At 29.1% G+C, this 25,233-nt stretch overlaps 1 protein-coding gene across 1 annotated transcript in view; it reads left to right on the top strand.

Moving 5' to 3' along the window:
* Positions 1-4,161: 4,161 nt before the first annotated feature.
* Positions 4,162-25,233, top strand: part of LOC105844096 (SOSS complex subunit B1) — a 54,784-nt gene continuing 33,712 nt past the window's right edge. The window contains exon 1 of the mRNA XM_065799051.1: positions 4,162-4,320. Within this exon, the coding sequence (XP_065655123.1) occupies positions 4,233-4,320 (88 nt within the window). The 5' untranslated portion in view covers positions 4,162-4,232. The remainder of the gene's footprint in view (positions 4,321-25,233) is intronic.

Genomic DNA, 25,233 nt, shown 5'->3' with positions numbered 1-25,233 from the left:
GTTTTTATTTGAAACATTTATTTAAAATGCATAAACATGCAAAAGAACATAGCTATTTTGTTAAAAAATTTTGCATTTGCTGCTTTAGGAAAGGCAAGGATTTAAGACCAATAAATAATGCTGAAACAACTTATTTAAATCTAAATAAAAAGAAAAATGACTACTCAACCTTATCAAAACTATTTTCTGGAAAGATTATTCAGCGAATAACCCTGACCTTCCTACCATGCTTTGGTTTATGAAAATGTAGAAAAAGACTTGCAGAGACTGATCCTATGCAATCACTATGCGATTCACTATGTTTTGAAGCTAATTATAACTATAATGATGTTTAATTTACTTCGTTTTTATGTAAATCAATGTTACGTTCATTAAATCGTAGTTTTTTATACAAAAATTGAATATAAACAATTTTGACTTTTGGCACACCATGGCCCACTGTGCGTTGTTTGAACGTGCAAAATTTTTTGAAAAAATAAGGAAATGGAGAAACTCATGAAAGAGATTATTTATCATATTCAGAGCCTGATAAGGCTCAATATTGCGTTCCTTCTAATTCATTTAAATATAATAGTTCTTTTTCTAAAAAGGTTGGATGCTCGGATTGGATAAATATTTCACAATTATTAGAATCCCACGAAAATTCTTTTACACATTGTTGTGCTATGATCATCATTGAAAGAGGTAGTGTTAGTGGAAGTGTGGAATCTTTTTTGCTCAAAAATTTTAAAAACGAAGTAGATTATTGGAAAAGTGTTTTGAATAGAGTTGTTTTTGTCATAAAGAAGCTATGTAGCCGGCAATTACTTCTTCGAGGACACAATGAAAAATTTTGTCACTAGAGATGATTGCAGGATTCCTTTTTGAAAGAGCACATACTAAAGTATGGAAACTGTGGTTCTGGTAAAACTTCATATATGTCAAAAACAATATGTGATGAATTTATTAATATAATTGGAATAGTTGTGAGAAACAAAATAATCAGTGGTATAAAAAAGTAAAATATTTCTCTATAATTGTTGAATCGACACCTGATATTTCTCACGCTGACAAATTATCATTGATAATTCGATGTGCTGATATCCCAGTGGGTACACGAACGTTTTGCGAACGTTGTTTAATAGTCCAGTAAAATCGTTTTTAATTGCTTTTTAAAGCGTCCATATGAAACAGTGACCGAACGTTTTTCTTAAAACGTTTTTTAAGGACCTCAAGAAAACGTTTTTTATTGGTATTTTAAACGTCCATATGAAGCGGTGACCGAACGTTTTTCTTAAAGCGTTTTTTTTGAAAAAAAAGCCTTTTACAAATGAAAACTTAGGTATAGCAACCTCGATCCGGATAAATAACTAAAAGTTTAAATGTTCTGTGTTTATTTACAATGTAAGCACACAAAAACATTGCAAAATAGTTTTAATGCTATTCTGTTTTCTCTTCAAATAATTGCCCATCAACTTACCGTCCAAATCAAATTTTGTTGTGACACATACGTTTCTAAAAAAAGAAAATACCATAGAAATCTTTCATCCATTGCACTAGTATGTGAAAAATGGTATCGAAATGTAAATAACAATAATAAGAAATCAGTAATGTAAAATTTCACACAGCATATAAAAGGAACAATATAAGCGATATATATTTTTTAAAATGATCTATTTTCATAAGTTCTAACATTCTTAAACAATGCTATTACAAGTTTTGACATAATTTCATCCAAAACATTATTATCAATATTGATTATTATTATCAATATTGACGTTATTATTAAACATTATATATCAATATTGATACATTATATATCAATATTGAGCTATTTTTGTTCCATGTGCTTGGTATTCTATAAATTTAGTTGGTCAATGTGCTGCTGAGTGTTGCACAGAAGCTGTGCATATTTTCATACTAATTCAAAAAAATTTTTTGTTCTTTAGTATGTCAACAAAGCAGTGGGCTCTATTGAAAGCAAAATTAGAGCCAACTAAAAAAATACCAAAGGCCATATCTGACACTCGTCGGTCAGCTATATCAGATGCCTGCACAGCCTTGTTTTAAAATTATAAAGAGATAATTGATGTACTTAAAGAAATTGAAAATGACAATTTAGAAAAAGTAATGACTTGCCCTGAATCAGGCGGGTTATTAAGAAAAATAGAAAAAAAGGAAATGGCGCTGATCTTTACTATTTGGCAAACGTTTTTAAAACGTTTTAACAGAGTAAATAAAAATTTACAAGACACTAATACGAGCTTGCTTACTTTTATTCAGCTATACAATTTGTTATTTGTAACTACTGGTTGGAAATGAAGGAATATTTTCTTCAATTTCAAGAAAAAACTTTGACAATTTTGATTAACTCTGGTTATGATCAGAATAGAAATATAAAAAAAGGAAAATGCATTCTGATTAATCTGAAGAAGATGAGATTACTACAGATAGCCCATACTTACAATTATTTTAATGAAGAGTTTGGATATCTCGAAAATGTTTATTCTATTGTAAAAAAAAAATGTTTTATCGAAAATATATGTTCTAAAGTAAAGAAAATGTTCTATCGAAAATATATGTTCTATTGTTCTATTGTTACCGATGTAGTTATAAAAATAAAAAATATAAAAAGTTTTACGAATTTTATGAAATGGATTTAGACCATGAGGAACTAATAGAGGAAATTCTTCATTTTAAAGAGCTTTTATAAAAAAGTGATATGTCCAAATATGAAAGAAGTATCGCAAACCAGTTCAATTTTTTATTTATGAAAAAAATATATTAACGTGTTTCGAAATTTGGAAATCATCTTCAGAATTTATCTGTCACTAGCATTAACAAATGGTTCTGTTGAAAGTTCGTTTTCTTGTTTAAAAAAAATAAAAAGTTATTGTTCACAAATGAAAAAAAACCAAATTACCAAATGACGTTTCGATTATGCACATCGAAGACGACGTTTTAGAGAAAATTGAGTTTGAAGACATAATTAATAAACTTGTAAATCAAAAAATTTTAAAGCGAGTTATAAGTAAATTAAACTCATTAAACAATACAACGTGCTTTTTATTTCAGTTCAAATTTTTATAAAGTGCCTAGGGGGGGGGGGGGCACATTCTTAAATCCGCCGCTGAACTCCTAACTTTATAGCGGTTGCTTGCAGCTTTGTTAGGAGTAAATCAGAATAAATTCAGAAAAAAAAGAAAAAACTGAGAAGCTTCTTTCTTACCCCATCAGCATTACTATATCCAAAATTGAGCTTGATTGAAGGGTATCAATGAGCATTGCCTGGTTGGTCCAAGTGAATTTAATGCCCATACTCTTCCTGACATTCCAGCTAAACAGGGTTTAGCTGTTTTCTTTCTCCGTTAAACACTGGCTTGTAGTCCAGACAACATTGCTGTCATTGTCTTACAAAAGTCTCTAAGACTCATTTTTAGTTTCAGTCTTCTCTCTATTATTAAAGTTTGAGTCTTTGTTGTATCACATCATAAAGAACTTTTTTAAGTTGAGCGTAAAACGCCTCATGTATCTTAATACAATTCAACATAATTTATATACAAACTAATTTTCTTGATATTTACAATTATGTCTTTATATTATATACAAATACGTCTATATAAATATGCAATTATTTACAAGTAACGCAAATCATTCGTTTGCTTTAAAACAACCATTAAATATAATTACACTTTACAGTCTTAAATCAACAATTTTCTAACATTTTAACCTGAATATAATAACTTGCTTACTGACAATCAAGACAGATTTCGACCTTCTCGTTCTACAGCTGACTTAATAACTGCTGTAACTACAAGATTCTATTGTGCATTAGATGGAGGCAACGACATTTCTTTCTAACCACAGTACTACAGCCATCCTCGATGCTTTGGAGTTCTCTCTCATTTTCACTTTTTTCTGACTAAAACAGCATAAAACTTTTCAAATCTTCAACCAAATTAAATATAAAATAAAATAAAAATAAATGTTTCAATGCACTTTTTTTTATATTTGTTTTTATAATGTTTAACACTATTTACTCACAATATACTTAAAAGCAGTTTACATTTAAAAAGTAAATCTTTCTTTTTTAACTACTGACAAAAGCAGAATTGAGAGGATGAACTTAAAAAATGTTATACGCGGGCACAAAGTGTTTGAGTTGCGAAATAAAGAAAACGCTCAAAAATGTCCTCCCCCTCATCTCAAGCCCTCGTCTCGAACTGACAAGAGACAATTGTATCTTCTTAGAGATGTCTGAAGATGGAAAAATATGTTTAATAAAGGATCTAAAACCTGGATGCAAAAATCTTAATCTTGTATTTATTGTTATTGATATTAGTAAGATTTTTTTTCATAAATTTTACTTGGTATATTGGTATATTAGAGCTACATTTACGTAATGTATATATATATATATATATATATATATATTATATATATATATATATATATATATATATATATATATATATATACATTATATATATATATATATATATATATATATATATATATATATATATATATATATATATATATATATATATTCTTATTCTGGAACAAGTTTAATTGCTCTTTTCTGGACGGCTTCTAGAGCCCATATGTCTTTGTTTTGGAAAGGATTTCAAACAGATGCACAGTATTAGGTTATAAATAATCTAAAAAAGGGCCCCATCCAAGATATAAATAAAGCAAATATAATCCTATGATTGCTTAAAATTAAACATACCTAGGATTATATTTGCTTTATTTATTGCATGTCTGATGTGGTAATTCCATTTTTATTTATTGTTAAAAATTACACCAAAATTTCGCTCAATTTTTGTTGTTTCAAGGTTAAAAACAGCTCCAATATCGTCTTTCATAGTGAAGTAACAGTTATCTAGATTTTTGCTTGATTTTTCACCGAATTTCATAATTATACATTTCTCAATATTGAAGGACATCTCCCGTAGCTTGGACCAGTCTATCAAGGTCATTTCGAACTGATATGATATCCATATTGTTTTTGATCGTAGCAACGAGCTGGCTATCATCTGCAAAACGCTTAAAAAAATTCTTGACTATTTCTGGCATGTCATTTATATATATCAAAAACAATAGTGGACCAATAACCGATCCTTGTGGTACCCCACTCATTACCTTTGCCTAGTCAGAATACACACCACCCAAGACTACTCGCTGTCAACTACTTTTTAAAAAATCAGATTTCTAAGCGAATAATTTTACATCAAACCCATAGCCATTAAGTTTTATATTCAGTAGTTTATGTCTTACTCTGTCAAAAGCTTTAGAAAAGTCCAATATAATTAGGACAGTCATAAAATTATGGCTTAGTGCCTCTGTAATTATATCTAACAACTCTATGAGGTTTGTGGCTCAAGATTTACCACTAACAAATCCATATTGGTGAATAGATACTAGCTTGAGTTTAGTAAGGTGCTCTGTCATGTATTCTCTCACTAATCTCTCCATGATCTTACTCACAGTTGAAGTCAATGAGATTGGACGGTAATTTATTGGTTCAAGTTTACATCTTTTTTTGAAGATGGGTGAAATATTTGCATCTTTCCATAGCGAGGGAACATTACCAGTTTCAAAAGATTTGATAAACATGTAAGGTAATGGAAAACTCAGGTTCTTATAACATTTTGAAAGAACAAAAGGATGTTACTGGTCTACTCCAGGCGGTTTCAATTTGTCTAAGCTGCACAGTAGAGTGGCTACTCGAGTATTACTAAATAGAGTTTTACTGTCAACTTGAGATATAATTTAAGTTTTTGGTTTGAAATCTGGCATTAATGTTCTGTTATAGGTCTGAGTAAAGACTTTATGGAACTGTTGGTTTAAACAATGAGTGATATCTTTTTTCTCTGTGATTTGTTTCCTGTCAGCGTCAAATTCTGCCTTGATATCAATTTTTATTTTTTTGTTTGTTTGTTGATGTAGGAGTTTAAAATTTTAGGATTTCATTTTGCATGCATTGAAATACTTTCTTATTGTAAAACTGCTATTTACTAATTTTTTAACTAATTTGCATTATTTGTTGAATTTGGTTTTAAGCTTACCTTTATTTAATTTAGATGCTGCAATTATCTTTTCGAAAATACATAATTTATATACTTTTTGATATTATCTTATAAGCTTTTTACATATTATCTTATATATCTTTATTCATCCATTTGTGTATATATATATATATATATATATATATATATATATATATATATATATATACATATACATATATGTATATATAAATATATAGATATATGTATATATAAATATATAGATATATATATATATATATATGTATATATATATATATATATACATATATATATATGTATTATAGATATACATATACATATATGCATATATAAATATATATATATATATATATATATATATATATATATGTATATATATACATATATATGTATATATATATATATATATATATATATATATATATATATATATATATATATATATATATATATATATATATACATATATATGTATATATATACATATATGTATATATAAATATATAGATAGATATATTTATATATATGCATATGTATATATATACATATGCATATATATATATATATACATTTATATATATTGTGCGGCCGTGGCGCAGTAATTAGAGCTCTTGCTTAGGAAGTAGGAGATCCAGGTTCCAAACGAACTCTGGATATATTTTCGCGTCAGGGTAAGGAAGGAGGCGTAAACTTCCTGGTTAAATGCACTTCCGCAGTGCTCTGTGACAAGACCATTAGGTCGTCTTGGGTGTTTATATATATATATATATATATATATATATATATATATATATATATATATATAAACATATATATATATATATATACATATACATATATACATACAGGGCGTTAGCCAGAAATAAATTTTATACCGCGTTTTTGCCGTATTGGGAATTTTTATTGTTGTTGTTCTAGAAAATGTTGGGAATTTTCTAGAAAAGGTCCTAAAAAACTCAAAAAAAACACTAAAAAAAAAAAAGGTCATTGCTTTTGGGAATTTTAAGCACATTGGGAATTCTGCTTTTTATGCGGCACCATTGGGCTAGCTAACACCCTGATATAAGTATATATACATATGCATATATACATATATATATGTATATATATATATATATGTATTTATATATATGTATATATATCTCTATATATATATATATATATATATATTTATATATATGTATATATATATCTATATATATATATATATATATATATATATATATATATATATATATATATATATATATATATATATATATACATATATGTACAGTACTGGTCATAAGTTTAGAGCCACCTGTTTTTTTCATCATTTTGCGGCATAAATATGGTGAGGTTAATATTATAAGCATAACAATGCATATAGTAATTTGACAAGGTACGAATCTATTGATATTCATGAATAATTGTGTATTAAACCAAATATAGATGTTGATTTTCATGAGTTCTTTAATATTATAGCCAATTTTTGAACATTTTAACATATTTTGGTAACTTTATGATGCATTGGTATCAATGTTTTGGTTAATTCAGTTGCTATTTAAGCTAATTTCTGGAATTTGTACACTAGTTAGATAGTGTATTTAATGTTATTTTTGTTTTTATTTTAGAGTTTAAGTGAAAATATTTTCTGAAATGGGCAAAGCTAAAGCCTAAAAAAAATAAACAAGGTTTGAATGGTCGTGTTGCTATTAAAAAGCCTTTTATCTCCAAAATTAATCAGCAGAAACATCTAAAATTTGCACACAAATTTTTGCATTTTAGTGTTACTGATTGGCAAACGGTGTTCTGGTCTGATTAGTCCAAATTTAATTTAGCTGGTAATGATTCTTGACGTATTTTCATTTGGCGTCGTCAAAATGAATCATATAAACCGGAATGTTTGCAGGGAACTGTAAAGCATGGTGGTGGTAGCATCATGGTGTGGGGTTGTATGTCATCTTTTGGGCCGGGCCAGTTGCATCAGGTGGAAGGAATCACGAATGGTGCCATGTATAGAGATATTTTGCGAAAGCATTTGCTACCTTCAGCAACAGCATTGTTTCCTGCATTTTTTCCATGGATTTTTCAGCAAGACAATGATCCTAAGCACACGTCCAAAGTGGCTAAAGATTTTCTAGCTGCTAATGGTGTTCAAGTCTTGCACTGGCCACCCCAGTCACCGGATTTGAACCCCATAGAAAATTTGTGAGATGACATTGAGCGCTGCTGTGCAGGCAAACGTGCTAGTAATAAACATGAACTTTGGGACTTTATTTCTGCCACTTGGACTAGTATAACTGCTGTTGATTGCAAGAAGCTTGTTGACACTATGCCAGCCCGGTTTGCTGAAGTAATTAAAAATAAAGGTCAACCTACTCATTATTAATATTTTAATACTCATTTTGGTACTAAAATGTTATAACAATATATTTTGCATGTTTCAGTAATATATTATTTTGCTGCACTGGGGTTATGGCTTTATAATCTCCAAAAAACTAAAAAAAAAATGGGGTGGCTCTAAACTTATGACCAGTACTGTATATGTATATATACACACATATATATATATATATATATATATATATATATATATATATATATATATATATATATATATATATATATATATTATATATATATATATATATATATATATATATATTATATATATATATATCTGCACATATATATATGTATATATATACATATATATACATATACGTATTCATATACTAAACATATATGTATATATATATATGTATGTATACTAAACATATATATATATATATATATATATATATATATATATATATATATATATATATATATATATATATATATATATATATATATGTATGTATGTATGTATATATACATATATATATATATATGTATTCATATGCTAAACTGTCGTATTGTTATTTTTTATCTAAATACACACAATTTGGTACCAAACAAAAGTTTTCAGAAATGCAGTGAAGACATATCAAAATTTCACAAAGGGCAAGTGGGATAAGATTTACTTGCCCCTTTTAAATTTTAAGCATTTAGCAAAAATATAAAACTTTTTATTTTCGGTTAAGTGCTTACAAAATGTAAATGTTTTTAAGCCAGCATAAAAATAGGTCTTACAGAGAAAAATAGTCTTGGAGAGAACTATAGTTTTGATTCTTAAAGAGAGAAACAAAAGTGTGGTGTATTAGGGGCGTCAGTGGTATTTATATTAGGAGGGAGCGTTTATGCCTGACAAGTCACAAAATTACTTTTGAACTTTTTTTTTAATATAAATTGTAAAAAACATTAAATATATAATAAAGGCAATTTACTTTATTTTATTGTTAATTCTTACAAATGTAAGAATTTAAGACAATAATGAAAGAGAATAAGATTAAGAATGAATACAGTTATTTTATTTTTAGTTAATATTTAGGTGCTTCAGAATGTCCTAATGGCCTTATTACAGAGTACCACAGAATAACATATAACCAGAAATTTCACGCCTCATTTCTTATCAATCATGCATCTATGGCCAGAGCCAGTTTCCTAATATAGACCTCTAGTTCTGGAACCAGAGCTCTAACTGCTGTACCACAGCTGCCTAATTTAACTACCTATAACCACAATTGAACCTTATATCTTGTTTATGCCATCATTTATTTGCCTAATAGTATTCTTAAAAGAATTGTGGCTATGAAAATAGCTATTTTCTTTTTTGAAGAATTTAACCGCCTAATAAAAAGAAGTCCAATAAAGATGCATATCATCTTGATAAAGCATTGAGGATGGAGTTTCCAAAGAAGTGTTCTGAATCTAAACATTGCTATGATACCTAAAATAAAATAAATCTGATATATGCAAATGGTAGCAGAAAAATTGTAGGTATAATAGTTCAATCATGTAAAATCGGTAGCAAAATATTCATCAGCAAACTAATAAATTGAGTTAAACTAACTGTTAACTTGTCTAAATCACATTCAATATAACAAAAGCATTTTACTTGAATTAATATACTACAAAATATACTTACATAATATACTTAATATGCAATCTATCATCAATATTATTATTTACAATGTTCTATACATTTAAGTAACACATAATTGCAGATGATTTTTACTATAATGACTTAAGTTTAAAACATATATTAACTCTAAGCACCTGTAACATTTAGAGTTAATAGGCTACATACTTTAAACAATGTCTAGTAACAAAAGTGTATAAATATATTATCAGCATTTATATATACCTAATGATTTAACAACTCACACACTTCACACCAATGTTAGTTATCACACACAATTTATTTATGATAATGCCAAATCACCACATGATATCTACAGACAGTTGATATTTATTTATATCATACAGAACAGCATCCTTGTCCTCGCACTCCTTTGGTTTCCAGTAAGAAATGATTTATACACCAATCTTTTTTTTTAAATCTAGAAAATTGGCTGCAGTAGATTTCATGACTGTTAATGATGGAATCATACCACATAGGCATATATTTCATCCAATAACATCACCAAAAAGAATGTCTTAAATATCTGCAGCCTCTTTATTTTCTAGATCATGAAAAATTAGTATTATTTGCTGTGGTAAACAATTTTTTGAAATCTTTTCAAAATTTTATCTTTCTTTTTTCTCCTTTTTTTGAAGTTTGCTAGCCATTCGTTCAAATCAGTTCTATCTTTAATTCCTTTTGTTTTTGTGTGTTTGCAAATTGCTTTTTTCTAGCAGTTGAGATGGCCCATACTATTAACTTGTTTCGAAGATTAATCAGTTTTTTATAGAGAAAATTATTGGTTTTTTTAAATGCACACAGTTTTGCTGATAAGAAACAAAGCATAGCGTTGAAGCCTTTTGGTTTGTAGCACTAAACATAAGTTCTTCTGAGCAATATTGTGAAATTGTGCTGATAATTTCTGCGCTTTAATTTTATCAGTTGAGTTTAAGTTAAACAGGCGCTGGTATTGTTGGTCAATGAGGTTTATAACAGCACTCAAACAGCAGACTAATGTGTCTGTTATTTCAACAGTCCTTGGGGAAAAATCAACAATAGAAAAAGTCTGTTGTTCGGTTTAATAAAGAAGATCATTCTTGCGGCTTTCAATAAGAATGTTGCAATCTTTAACCACTTCAACACCAGACAAATAGTCAAAACCTTTACTTTGTGTTGCTTATAAATTGGCCATCAAAGGACCAGTCAATAATTTTCCCATTAAACGTATTGCACACAGCTTTTGTATACCTGAAAATGAATATACAAGCGTGAAAATAAAAAGTAAACCATACAAAAGAATTACCCTTTCTTTCCTAATGTTGCCAATTGGCAAAACAAACTTTAAATTTAAAAATCAAATCCTGCTTTATCATTTTTTTAATTTTAAGTAATGCTTCAGTTTTGCTACTTCCTACTAGATGGCAATATGTGCAATTTAAAAATGAACGCACTAATTTGCAACTGTTTTTTGAAAATATTGAATGTCAATCTAACATTTTTTTTTTTTAATTCCATAAATTGGGAAAGAAAAGGTTAAAAGCCATTATTAGATTTCCAATATATAAATTAATATACAATTTTCCAGTGTCTGATGTAAAGTCTTGGAACAAGCTATTTTTTTTTTTTTTTTTTTTTTTTTGTTATTCACCTCCTCAAGGCCGATAAAGCCACTACAGATGAGGAGGCTACTTAATAGTGGTTATAACCCTCTCTCAACTCTATAACTCCGAAACACGAACCTTGACGAACAAGGCCGCTGCGCGGAGAAACAAGTTGAGCGCGGTACTACCAGAGACGTGGTGGGGATCGAACTCGGAACTTCTCGCTTATGAAGCGAGCGCTTTACCACTACACCACTACCGCATTTCTCAGTCGTCTACATGATACCACACTTAAATGCAGGAAAATTCTCAACAGAGCGTATTGATGAATTAAGACTCCACATGTGTGAAAAAAAATGTGTAGTTAATTTCCTCTGGACCTTGGTAGTAGTCCTCTGAGAAGCTTGTTGTTATCTAAAAAAACAAAAAAACAAATCGGATCACCATTAAATAAGAAAACACAATGCATATACATATATACCATGTATATATGTATATTCATAGCATATATGTATATACCATATATATGCATATAAACATATTATATACATATATACGATGAGTAAATGTACACAACATGTATATATTTTTTTAACATCTTCGCTCTCAACAAGGCTGCAAGCAACCAGTAATTAGAGTTGTAAGTTACTGGAAGAGAAAAGATAAAGATTGAAGAGCAAGATAACGATTGACAGACAACTTAAAAGATTGCAAATTGTATGAATCAGGAAAGCAAGATGAAAGAAGTGAATTCCAAAGAGTTGATGGTCGAGGTAAAAAACTAGATGAATAAGAGTTTTTGGAGCACTTAGGAACAGTCACAGAAAAAGAATGAATTTTAGTAGATGGCACAAGAGACGCTAGCTCTTTAGAGCAGTGTCCATTATAGTATTTGTAGAAAAGAGAAAGAAAAGCAACATTACCCCGATGTGATAATGGTTGAAGGTAGTGATCGACCGAAACCGAAATTTAAGCCGAAACCGAAAGTACCGAAGTTTCGGTTCAGTAAAGCCGTAGCCGAAACCGAAACCGAAATTTTGGCCGAAACCGAAATTTCGGCCGAAATTTGAAAATGAATGTTTAAAATCCCTGAACCTTTTATGATCACTGAATTAAATTAAAAAAAAAACTATTTCACATATATCTAAGCAATCACCATGTAACATAGTTTGATAAAAACTATAATATGTCAAGACATTTTAATAATTAAAGGTAACAATTGAAGTATTTTCTCTTTTATTTTCAAACTTTTTAACTTTGGCAGATGTTTGTGGAGGTCTAAGAAATCTCTTTGATACTTTTGCCAAACCAAACTTTGCTTTTAGTGTTATTTTCTAATATAAATCTATAAACCTTTTTTGTTTTTGTTTTGTTATTTAGGTGCCCAAAGAAGACCTATAGGTTTTGTCACAGAGCACCGCGGAAGTGCATTTAACCAGGAAGTTCACGCCTCCTTCATTACCGTGAGGCAAAAATATATCCGAAGCTCGTTTCGAGCCTGGATCTCCTGCTTTCATGGCAAGCGCTCTGACCACTGCGCCACGGTAGCACAAGAAACTTCAGACCTTCTTTAAACTTTGAATCAATTTTTGAGATTTATAGGACTTCCGGTAGTTGTGTTGCTTTTTCAGTTAGGATATTTTTCAGAGTAAACCACTTCTTAAATGTGATGAAAGTCCGCTAAGTGATTGAAGTTTTGGATTGTGCGATCCACGAGATATTTTCAAATTGCAAGCTCCGTATTTGAAATCACTAACTGTCACGGTAAAATGATTCCATAAACCAGTTTTTTATCGATTATTTTCAATTGTAAAATTTAGCACTGAGAAAATTTTGATGAAACTATTGGTTTGGGTTGCTTTACTTAAATGTTAATTTATTTTAAGAATGATTTGAGAAGAGTAACTTAAAACTATTATGTAACGTGATTTCAATTAAAATTTTTACAATTGTTATAATTAAAAATTGGTTTACTAACAAACAATTACAATTAGGAAACCGTCATGATCCCACTCTATATTAAAACTTAAAAAAAATCTTTCGCTTCATTTCGGTTGCGGTTTGAACCGAAATTTCGGCCGAAACAGGAAAAGTAAAAAAATTGTTGAAGCAGAAATTTCGGTTTCGGCCGAAATTTCGGCCGAAGCCGAAAGTTTCCGTTCATTAGTTGAAGGTTGACTGCAAGAGCAGGTCTAACTATGTTTATAATGCGTTTTTGCACCTAGTCTAAAAGAGAAAGGGCATCATTAGAAGATCCGCCCCAGATATGGCAACAGTATTCCATACAAGGTCGGATTTGAGATTTATAGAGATAGAGAATAGAATCCGGAGTTAAAAAGTGTTGAGCTCGATAAAGAGATGCAACCAAAGCAGATGCTAATTTTGCAACAGATTTGATATATGGTTTCTAAGAAAGATCAGAAGTAAGAGTTAATCCTAGAAGATGAAGGGTAGATGACTCATCGAGTACATTACCGTTTATAAATATAGGAAGATCTAAATTATTGCGATAATGATTGGCTAGAAAAAATTGAATTTTATCTGAGTTAAAGTTTACCTGCCACTGTGAGCCCCATGCTGTAGCAGAAGAAAGATCATTTTCAAGCTCAAATCCCGACTCCAAACAATTAGAGAGTGTTGGCTTTTTATCATGACAAGAATAAATGGTATTATCATCAGCAAACAATGCCACCTTCCAGATATTCTCACAGATGTGAGAATATCTGCAAGATTGTTAATATAAATGAAAAAAGAGTATAGGGCCAAGGATTGAACCTTGAGGAACCCCTGAAGTTACAGAATAAGAAGAAAAGCGCTGTCTATTGAGGACAACTTTTATACTACGATTGAAAAGGAAGGATTCAATAATCTTGAAGATGTTACTGGATACAACGTAAGAAGAAAGGTTATGCAGAAGACTAGCATGCCAAACTTTATCAAAAGCATTAGAAATGTCAAGAGCGATGGCTTTAACCTCTCCACCTTTAAATCACTTTAGATACAGAAGTTGGAGTGATGTGAATGTCAAGCAATGTATCAACCTGTTTGATGGCTAAATTAGGTAGAATGCAACTAGTGGAATCAAGAGATAATGTTGATGAAAAGTTCTTAGCGAACAATTCAGCTTTTTCTTTAGGTGAGATAACAAAGTCTGAACCATACAAGAGAGGTGGAATAACAGATCCGCCCTTATTATTGATATTATTCTCCGGAATTCACGAGAGCCTAATTTTTTGGATGAAATATGAGATTTCATGACCTGAGAATTGAATTTGGCATTAGACAAAACCTTTTTACAATGGTTTGCAGAAAATTGTCCATAACAATTTTCTGCAAAATTGTTATAAAAATAGATATGGAAGTAATGGTTTCGATTGGCAATTGCGGCAGCACAACATGAGGAAAACCATGGAGAAGAGTGAGTTTGACCTTGAATTGTCAAGAGGGAATAAAAGATTCCATTCCAGCCTGAAGTTATGTAAGAAGCACATTTATCAGCAGGAAGACGAAAGGTTTTTACTTAAGGGTGAACACAAAGAAAATCTCGGAAAAAGTACCAGCTTTAAGGTAGTTGTAAGAGGTACGATGATAGGGGGATTCAGATGATGAAGAAGAATGAGATAATAGTTTTAGAGAGATCAAACTGTGATCAGAAGCACCTTAGGGTGAATGTGGAGAAACTGAGCACTGACTAGGATCAGAAACAAGACATAAGTCAAGTAAAGAAGGTAAATGATTCGGGTTGTCTGGAAAGTTGACTAATTGAGTTAGGGATTGAGAAACACAAAAGTTGTTGGCTTTAATGCCTGCAGATTTACTGACACTAGAGTCAAGCCATTCTGTGTTATGAGCATTAAAATCACCGACAACAATGATATTGGCTGTTGGATAAAGAGAGAGGGCTTGGTCAATTTGATCAGAAATAGCATCAAAATATGGGCAGTCTTGAGATGAAGGAGAGCAATATAGAACAAAGAGAAAGACGATAGAGTGAAGTGGCGCTAACCAAAAGCACATAAAAGAATAGTCTGTGGATTCAAGTCTAGTTTCCCGATAAATGGGTGAATTCTTACCAATGTAAATGCGCAGACCAACCATTTGACTATTGGAGTCTTTACGAATTAAAGGAAGATAACCATCAACACTAAGATCACAAGATGACGCAACTGAAATCAAATTAGTCTCACAAAAAGCAAGTAGGTCTGGCGAACTTTGCAAGAGATAAGACTCAAATGAAAAAAATTAACTTCGAAGACCAAATACAAGTGAATGATAGGTTTAGAGAGCTTGGTGGTGTCGATGGTTTTTTGTGTTTTATAGTTTTTGGTACTTTATTTGTTTTTAAATTTGTTAAAGAACTTGACTCAAAGCATAGATAGTACTCAGTACACTGTTTAATAGCCCAAGCAATTGCCTCATTATTATTAATAAACCCTAAGCCGTAACACATGGCTCCAAATGTGGCCTTGACAATGCACACCAAAAGTACAAACAAGGATACCATCCATGTGCAACATTTTTCGTCGTTACAAACCTCTCTCATCTCTATGACTCCGAATCACTAACCTTGACAAACAAGGCTGCTGCATGGAGAAACAAATTGAAACATGGCACTGTTAATACTTTGATATTTTTCAGCTGTTGATGGAATCAGCCTCACTGAGAGCTACCACAGAGTTTAGGAAACCTGACTACCAGCCAGCCTCAGAACCATAAAACTGAGTTTTAGAACTGTGCCCTCATTAGGAGATAATAGAAAGAGTTGCCTGATCATAAAAACAGAGACACAAGCAAAACCCATGCATTGAGTCAAGAAGATCCGGCATTCAACATCCTAAACTGAAAACAATGTATTGAAAATAAATCTGCACTAGCCTAATAGATGAAGAAAAGGTGCGAGGCTGGTCAACAGATAGAATCTGTTTACCCCTTAAGTCTTTTCCTAGGATGTCTTCTACAAGGCAGTAGCCAGATGCATTTAACATCTGCCCAAATTGAGTTTTTTTGTTAGGACACCATCTCTAGCCTTTACTTAACCAAGAGCCCCAAGGCAGGGGTTGTTTTAAATTGGAGTTGGCTTCTCCTAGCCTTTGCCTAAAAAAGTATCCTACAAGGCAGCTGAACATGAAACAGATTGTACTGGGTTACATGTTTTCAGTAGCAGGATAACCTGACATATATGTATTTAAATGGTATACATGTCTTTTGCAATAAATCTAATATATATATATATATATATATATATATATATATATATATATATATATATATATATATATATATATATATATATATATATATATATATAGTGGAAAGTCAGCATTTTTTCAAGAGAAAAACAATATAAAAAAGGTCTTCAATTTTTAATATGGGTGTCGCCCAAATACGGTTGACGCTGTTGAAAATGGTTTGGAATAGCCCCTAATAATAATAGTATTTCGTCTTGCCATGCATTTTTGCTTTTAGAAGTCAATATATAACTTTGCAAGATGATCTATTGACTGTGTACTGTGACTCTAATAGTCAATAGCTGTACCCCAGCAATATGCATGATTGTGACAATTAACCAAGTTGGTTAATTGTCACAATCATGCATATTGTCTGAGTTGTATAGTTTACTGCATTTACATGAATGCCCTGAGTTGTTGCATCAAAACCTTGAGTAAAATCTTTCCTCGACAATGTTATATCACCAGTCTTTAGATCTGAAATAAAACCTAGTTCATGCAACATCTGCTCCACAGTCTTGGAATATCACTGAAACGATACCTTGTGTGTTCTCCAATTTTTTTAGAGTAGTGGTGGCACACTGTGAGAAGGAACATTACACATACGCATGTCATAAGTTAGCGCCCTAATACCTTAATAAATAACAAATTTTGGAATGTCTTGAGTTTTGTTCTATTTGCTGTATAGATATCAATTTTTCCAGTTGTATCAACATGTTATTGTAATATCATTCAATTAAGTCTCATCCTTTTTCAGTGACTGTTCCTAAGTGCTCCAAAAACTCTTTTTAGTCCAGTTTTTTTCCTCGAACATCAGTTCTTTGGATTTTGCTTCCTTCATCTTGCTTTCCTGATTCATATAGTTTTCAATCTTTTAAGTTGTCTGTCAACTGTTATTTTGCTGTTCAAACTTAATCTTTTCTCTTCCAGTAACTTCCAACTCTAATAGTGGTTGCTTGCAGCCTTTTTGGAAGCGAAGATATTGAAAAAAATAAAAATACCATTCTGCAGAACTTGTATTTCTGCATTTTTGTCAACAAGTTGCTTTTGTAGTATTTCTGCTAGAGAAGATAGCTGGTTCTGGGCTGGCATTACTTTTTCAAATAAAGATTAGCATTGAAGTTGCTTTAACTTTATATTAGAACCATTTTTATTTAACTTCTAATGCAGTTAATGAATTTTTATTTCTTCCAAGCAATAATCTGATTAAGTTGTTTAAACCTATATGGTTTTGAACTTTTTCTCTCAAATTTTTTTAAAACCTCTTTATGTTTTAGCCTTTTTGTGGCAGCTTTATTTGCCAATATAGATAACCTCTGTTTAAAGACTTTTTTCTTCTAGTCAGCTGGTCATCTCTCAATTGGGGTAACAGTAGTTGTGAAGCAAGAGTTGGGGAACCAGAGTTTGAAAAGTAAATAGTGTATGATTAAATTAAGCTATTTGGTTCAATGGGGGTTAACCAAGGCAAAGATTTGGATGTAAATGATTTAATGTAGACTGTAGTTGGCACTGTAACAACTGCAATATCAGGTAAAATAGTTAAAGAAATTGATTCAAAAAATACTTCTGAGCAAATTTTTTGAAATTTTTATTATCTCTTTATATTGTTTTTTTATATTTATTATTTATTGATGCTGCTAAATATTAAATACCTAATTTGATTCTTACTTATTTGAAGAACCTTTCAAAAATATTTTTTGCTCTTTTAGTAGCTGAACATTCATTTTAAATATACATGTCCTTTTAAATATACAAATAAGTAACATGTCCTTTTAAACATAGCTGCTTAGAAGTCAAGTTTTCAGAAATAGGCAGTTCGTTGTAAGTGGACTGGAGATGTTCAAAATTACACTTTTGCATTTTCTTTTTGGCATTTTTAAACTTAAAGTTCAATTGCTGCACATATAATCAAAAAATGTAAATAAACTTTTCCACATAGAATATAACAATAAGGGTTACATTAACATTTCAAAAATAAGTACATCAAAATGTCAACGATAAAGGATGTTTTTTATTTTATAAAATTTTTAAGTTTTTTAAAGAATTTTTAAAAAAATCTAATATTTTTGTTAAATGTTATAAATGTTATAAATGTTTGTAATTCTAAAACTACCCATTATTAATTTTAAACAAACAAAAAACATATAGTTGACTTTTTAACTTGTAGTTTACCAATAAATTCAATGTCAACAAAGACCAAAATACTTGTATTTTTTAAAAGTTAAAAAAGTTATGTTTCTTAGAACACCAAAATAGAGAATAAGCTTTTTAAACTAATAAAATTTTAGGAAATCCCGTGATCAACAAAACTTTCAATAATAAAACACAGATTAAATTGCAAGAAAACCTTAACTTCACAGAAATACCTCGTGTGCTTGATGACTTTTGAAAACAATATGCAGACAAAAAATTTACTTCAAATTTTGAACATCAGCAGATAAATTATCTAAAGGGCCCTTTAATTTCAAAATGGATCCACTATAACTTAAAGAGCTGTTGTTCGTATAAAAACAGTGAGGGTTTACATTATAATTTTTTTATTTATGACAGTAAAAATACAATATATCAATAAATTGCCTAACCTTTTTATTAATCAACTACTAGTTAAAAAAATAGGTCACAGTTTTTAAAATTTTTTTACAGCAATTTTCATATATTCACACATACCTAATATATATATATATATATATATATATATATATATATATATATATATATATATATATATATATATATATATATATATATATGTATATATATATATATATATATATAAATAAATAAATATATATATATATTTATATATATATATATATATATATATATATATTTATATATATATATATATATTTATATATATATATATATATATATATATATATATATATATATATTTATATATATATATATATTTATATATATATATATATTTATATATATATATATATTTATATATATATATATATATTTATATATATATATATTTATATTTATATATATATTTATATATATATATATATATATATATATATATATATATATATATATATATATATATATATATATATATAAGTGTATTCTAGAAATAGAGTGCTCAATGTTCTTAAAGAACAGAGCAATAATAAATTAGTAAAAACACTTATCTAATTTTTAGTTGTCTTCAACAGCATGTTACACCATCAGTAAGTTCATTAGGAAGCTTCCTGATAAACCTACTGATGGTGAAACATCCTGTTGAAGACAACTAAAACTTAGATAAGTGTTTTTACTGATTTATATATATATAAATTTTTTTTAATTTTGATATTTAGGTACCCCAAGAAGACCTTATGGTCTTGTCACAGCACCGCGGAAGTGCATTTAACTAGGAAGTTACACCTCCTTCCTTACCGTGACACAAAAATATGTCTAGAGCTCATTTCGAACCCTTTTCTACATTAGTTCGTAGTTGTTTGTTTTTCCACATGTCTCTCGTATTTAAATATTATCTTAAAATTTTCTTGTTTGGCGGAGTTTAAAGTAGCATAAGTTACTGTTATAATTTACAGCTTAAGTTATAATTTAAAGTTTAAATTGCAGTTATAGTGTAATAAGCAAGTTATAATGTAATGAACAAGTAATATATTTAATACTATTATGATATTACTTTTTTTCTTTTTACTTAACATGATAAAAGTAAAAAAGTAAAAGTAACAATATTTAAACCACTTTAATTACTTATAGAAAACTACTTAATACGTTCATGCTGACAATAAAACATGTATTTTTCAAGAGTGTTGAATTGTTATTTTAAAAAGTTATAAAACAACAATAAAACAAGCTGCATAGTTGTTTTGAAAATATAAAGAGCTGTGTTTGTGATGCTGTTCCTTTTAAAAGATCTGTTACTATTAAAAATTTAAGTAATTAAGGTGCTATTAATAATTTAGGTATAAATAATTTTTTCATTCAAATGGTATTTAAGTTAATGTTTCCATTCAATATTTTCGTTCAAATTGTTTTGTGAGGGGTCATCCATAAAGTAGGTACTCATTGAGAGTCCTCAAATTGCATAAACATTGCGTATGGGGGAGGGGGGAAGTAAGTAGGGTTCAATTTAAAAGTACATATGCACTAATTAAAAAAAAAATTCCTTAGTAATGTTCATTTTTCTAATTTATCACAATTTACTAGTACTTGTTAATAACTAAATAATTAACAACTTTAAAAAATTTTTTTTCCGTATCACCATTGTCCATAATTTGCCAGCTAGCCACCCCCCCCCCCTTATACACTGGCCCTGAGTGTATAAGGGGGGTCTGTTGTTTTAGATCTCACTTTTATTAGGTTGAAATTAAACAAAGGAGGGAGTATAACTTCTTTCCCTTCTTGTTTCCTGCGCAAAATTGTTCAACACGATTTGCAGAGTCCTAAGATCAATATCATTGAGAATCAATGATATTGATCTTAGTCTTTCAGTTGTAATATTCAATTTGCTTGGACAACAGTAAGCTGTCTTAAACATTTTTTCAGACAGAGCAAACATACAAGTTTTCGATTTTCATTGTGAATCTTTGCTTGATTTCTTTTACAAAGTTTATCTTGATTATTCATTGAATAACAATCCATTAACATACCTACAAATACTATTAATTACAATCGATTAAAGTTAAGGAACTAATTACTTAAATTACAAGGAAATAATTCTTACATAATTTTTTCCTTTAAAGGAAATAATTATTTAATAATTTATTAATAACACTTGTCATACTTTTTACTGCTCTTTAAAAGTACTATTCTCCCTTTTAAAAGATTTTCCTCTGATGGCCCTCAAAACTTTTCATTTTTTTAATTTATCTTATCTGAATTTTTATATTTTTTTTATGTAAGTCTCTTTATAATGTATATTGTAATGTAATATTATGTAGGTATCTTTATGTAGGTATTTTTATAAAAGCTTTTCAACCATTTTTAAAAATTTTCATGCCTTTTGACAGTATACCTTAGAAAATGCTGATATTTTCACACAATACATAAGCCAAGTCAAACAACGCTTTAAATAGCAAATCAATATTTGAATCTATAAAATGAAAATGTTAGTTGTAGCAATATAACATCTTTTACAAAAGAAAAAAAAACTATATTTATTTACTTCAATAATTTTAAGTATAGATGACAGTTACATAAGATTTCTCCTGGTGATTTAGGAAATACCGGTTTTTGTGAATTATTAAATTATTATAGCTACTATTTGTACTGAATCTCAGAACAAAAAGATACTTACATACTTAATGGGAATAGAAATATCTAGATCCGTAATCATCAAAGTGGTAAAAGTATTAATGTTGTTTCAGTATATGACATCATTGTGTAATTACTTGTTTTAAGATGTCGAAGTATTTTTTGTATGCGTAATATGCATAAAACAATTAAAAATAAAATATTTGATTCAAGATTTTTATTGAGCAACTTGTTTTTAACAATCAAATTTTATTTAAGTATTATAGTATGTAATATTTCTTATAGAATCTTGTTTTTTGAGGTATATTTAAGGTAATTTTTAAGGTGACCAATGCTCTCCTCTTTAGTGTGACAGCTAAATAAAATTAGGATTTTTATGGTGGATCCCTAAATAAAAATAGACATTGGTCACCTTATATATTATCTTTTTTATTTTTGTTTAAACAATCAGTATTGTCACTTTGTCCATGCAAAACAAACTTTAGTTAAAGTAGTTAAAATATGTAACAGAAGTAAATCATTTGCACGGGCATAAAAATAAATAACATATAACATAACAAATAAAACACATTTGTAACATTTGTATGCAAAAAATGTTTAAGTACTTTAATTTTTCCTTAAAATTAGTTGGCTAAAATTAAACTGGCTCAGTGCTGTGGATGTTCTATTGCTCTAATTTTGAGATTTGAGATAGATCTAATTATAATTAGTAAATTATAATTATAATTTACTGCAAAATCTACCAGTTTAATACATTCACTGCAACCTAGACTATTATTAAACTCTTTCAAGTAGCGAGTTTTGCCTTTAGCAATATATGAATGCAAAATTTTTTTAAATTTAATTTATTTCAATTCACCTCCCCAAGGTCATAAAGGCCACTACAGTCGAGGAGGCTACTTTAGTTATGGTTACAACTCTCAACTCTATAATTCCGAAACAAACCTTGACAAACAAGGTCACTGGTTGGAGAAACAAGTTGAGCGCAGCACTACCAGGATTGTGGTGGAGATCAAACTTGGAAACTCTCTATGGCAAATGCTCTAATACTACACCACTACAGCCCAAATAAGTTGATTAATGTGACAAATAAGTTGATTAATGTGACAAATAACTAGTTAAAATATTCTAATAACTGTCTGAATAATTAATTCTAATCTATCAGTTCTTGTTGATTAAATTGAATTTTATATACTTATTTTGATATTAAATCTTTGTATGTAACATTTCTTTGGATAGCATTTACAAGCAATATCAAGTTTTAATGATGTATACAAACACATACACAGTGTGTACCATTTAGGCCTTCAATAATACACAATTTTAGATGCAAACTACAAAATTTTGAAAATTTTATTTCAAAGTTAGAGTTTTTACCTTTAAAATCATATAAAGTTTTTACCTTTAAAATCATATAAAGTTTTTAAAAGGTTGCATAGCAATAATCTTTTTTGTTGTGGAGGACCACTATTAACCTTAGCGCAATCTTTTTCACGAGCCATAGTTTTAAAATATTTATTTTATTGAAAAAAGTCTTAAACATAAACTTAAAGAAAGTCAGGTGTTTTTTGGTCTATTTCATCATCAGAAACTACACAAGCAGCATAATTTCCATCCTGATACAGTCTACATTTTTGGACTTGAGGTCATTTCATGCCATTTCACAGTTGTTTTACCTAAACTTAAATCATAAATATTTGGTAAACATACTCTGCTTAAATTTAAATATTAAGCAAACTAAATTTTATATACTAGCTGACCAGACCCATAAAAATACAAGTCTTTGTAAGTCTCTTCCACACCAACCTTTTCCATACTTTTTCCTTAAAATAGTGAAGACCTGTAAAATATGGGTCTTCATCAAACTAGCCGTTTCTATACTTATCTATTTCACACCTATCATTTTTATACCTATTCTTTATTTACTTCAATATTTTTTAGTCAATGGTAGAAAAACAGTTCATTAAAAAGAAATTGCTTTAAGAGCAAATAAAGTTAACATACGTTCCTTTCTGCAAATAAAGAACTTATAAGTGATTTGTTAAATGGTTTGTTTTTCTCCTAAAAGCATAACTTCGACAGCTCAGTGGTTTAGTGTTTTGACGTTTATAGAAATTCTAAGTTTTTTTGAAAATTCTCTTCCTTTCCTCCCTAATAGTTTATAATGTTTGTAATAAGCACATAAGTATCTCTAACACAATATATGCTCAACAAATTTCTTCTGGTGTTTTGATGTTTTTAAAACTTTGCTGTCTTATGTTTGTTATAATGTGTGGCCATGGCGCAGTGGTTAAAGCGCTTGCTTTAGAAGCAGGAGATCCAGGTTCAAAACAGACTCTGGACTTATTTTCGCGTCACGTTAAGAAAGGAGTCATGAACTTCCTAGGTAAATGCACTTCCGCACTGCTTTGTGACAAGACCGTTAGGTCATCTTAGGGCACCTAAATAACAAAATTTAAAATAAAAAAGATAATAATAATAATATTTATAATTTTAATGTTATGCATATAATATCTATAAAACTTTAAAAATGTTTTTGTATTTAAAAAACATTTTGTATTTTAGAAAAGCGGAAAAAAGATTAAAAAAAAAATGTGCAAACACAAAGATTAGAATCACAGCAATTCACTTCAGAAACGCTGCAAGCTAACTACTTCAGCCACTAAGGCGTATTTTCCGATAAATCCTTTAACACTACTTAATAAACAAAAGACTTTAAAAAACAGCAAATAAGCTTTTTTAATAAATTCTCTCCTTTTTGTTTGTTATAGTATATAATTTCTTTATATATACTATGTATTTATTGAACTTCAAAAATGTTTTATTTTGCATTTTAAAAAATGGAAAAAGATTAAAAAAAAAAGTAAAAATGCATGGATTTGAACCATAGCTAATCACTTCAGAAACCCTGCAAGCTAATCACTTCTGCCACTAAGCCATATTGTCTGATAAATGTTTTAACACTATTTAATAAACAAAAGACTTAATAAAATGCAAAATAAATGCTATAAATCAAAATTAATTAGATGTTGCTTCAATACAATTTTCAAGTAAAACTTAAACTGTAAAACTTGATATATGTTTTAGCATTACATAATTTAAAGTTTACATAAGTTAGATTTTTGCGTACACTTTCATTCACATTTTCTAAAAATAACCACAAC

This window comes from Hydra vulgaris, chromosome 06, assembly GCF_038396675.1.
Source record: "Hydra vulgaris chromosome 06, alternate assembly HydraT2T_AEP".
Lineage (NCBI taxonomy): Eukaryota > Metazoa > Cnidaria > Hydrozoa > Anthoathecata > Hydridae > Hydra > Hydra vulgaris.
Note: the sequence above shows the minus strand (reverse complement) of the source record. Positions and strands in the feature narration are given on the sequence as shown.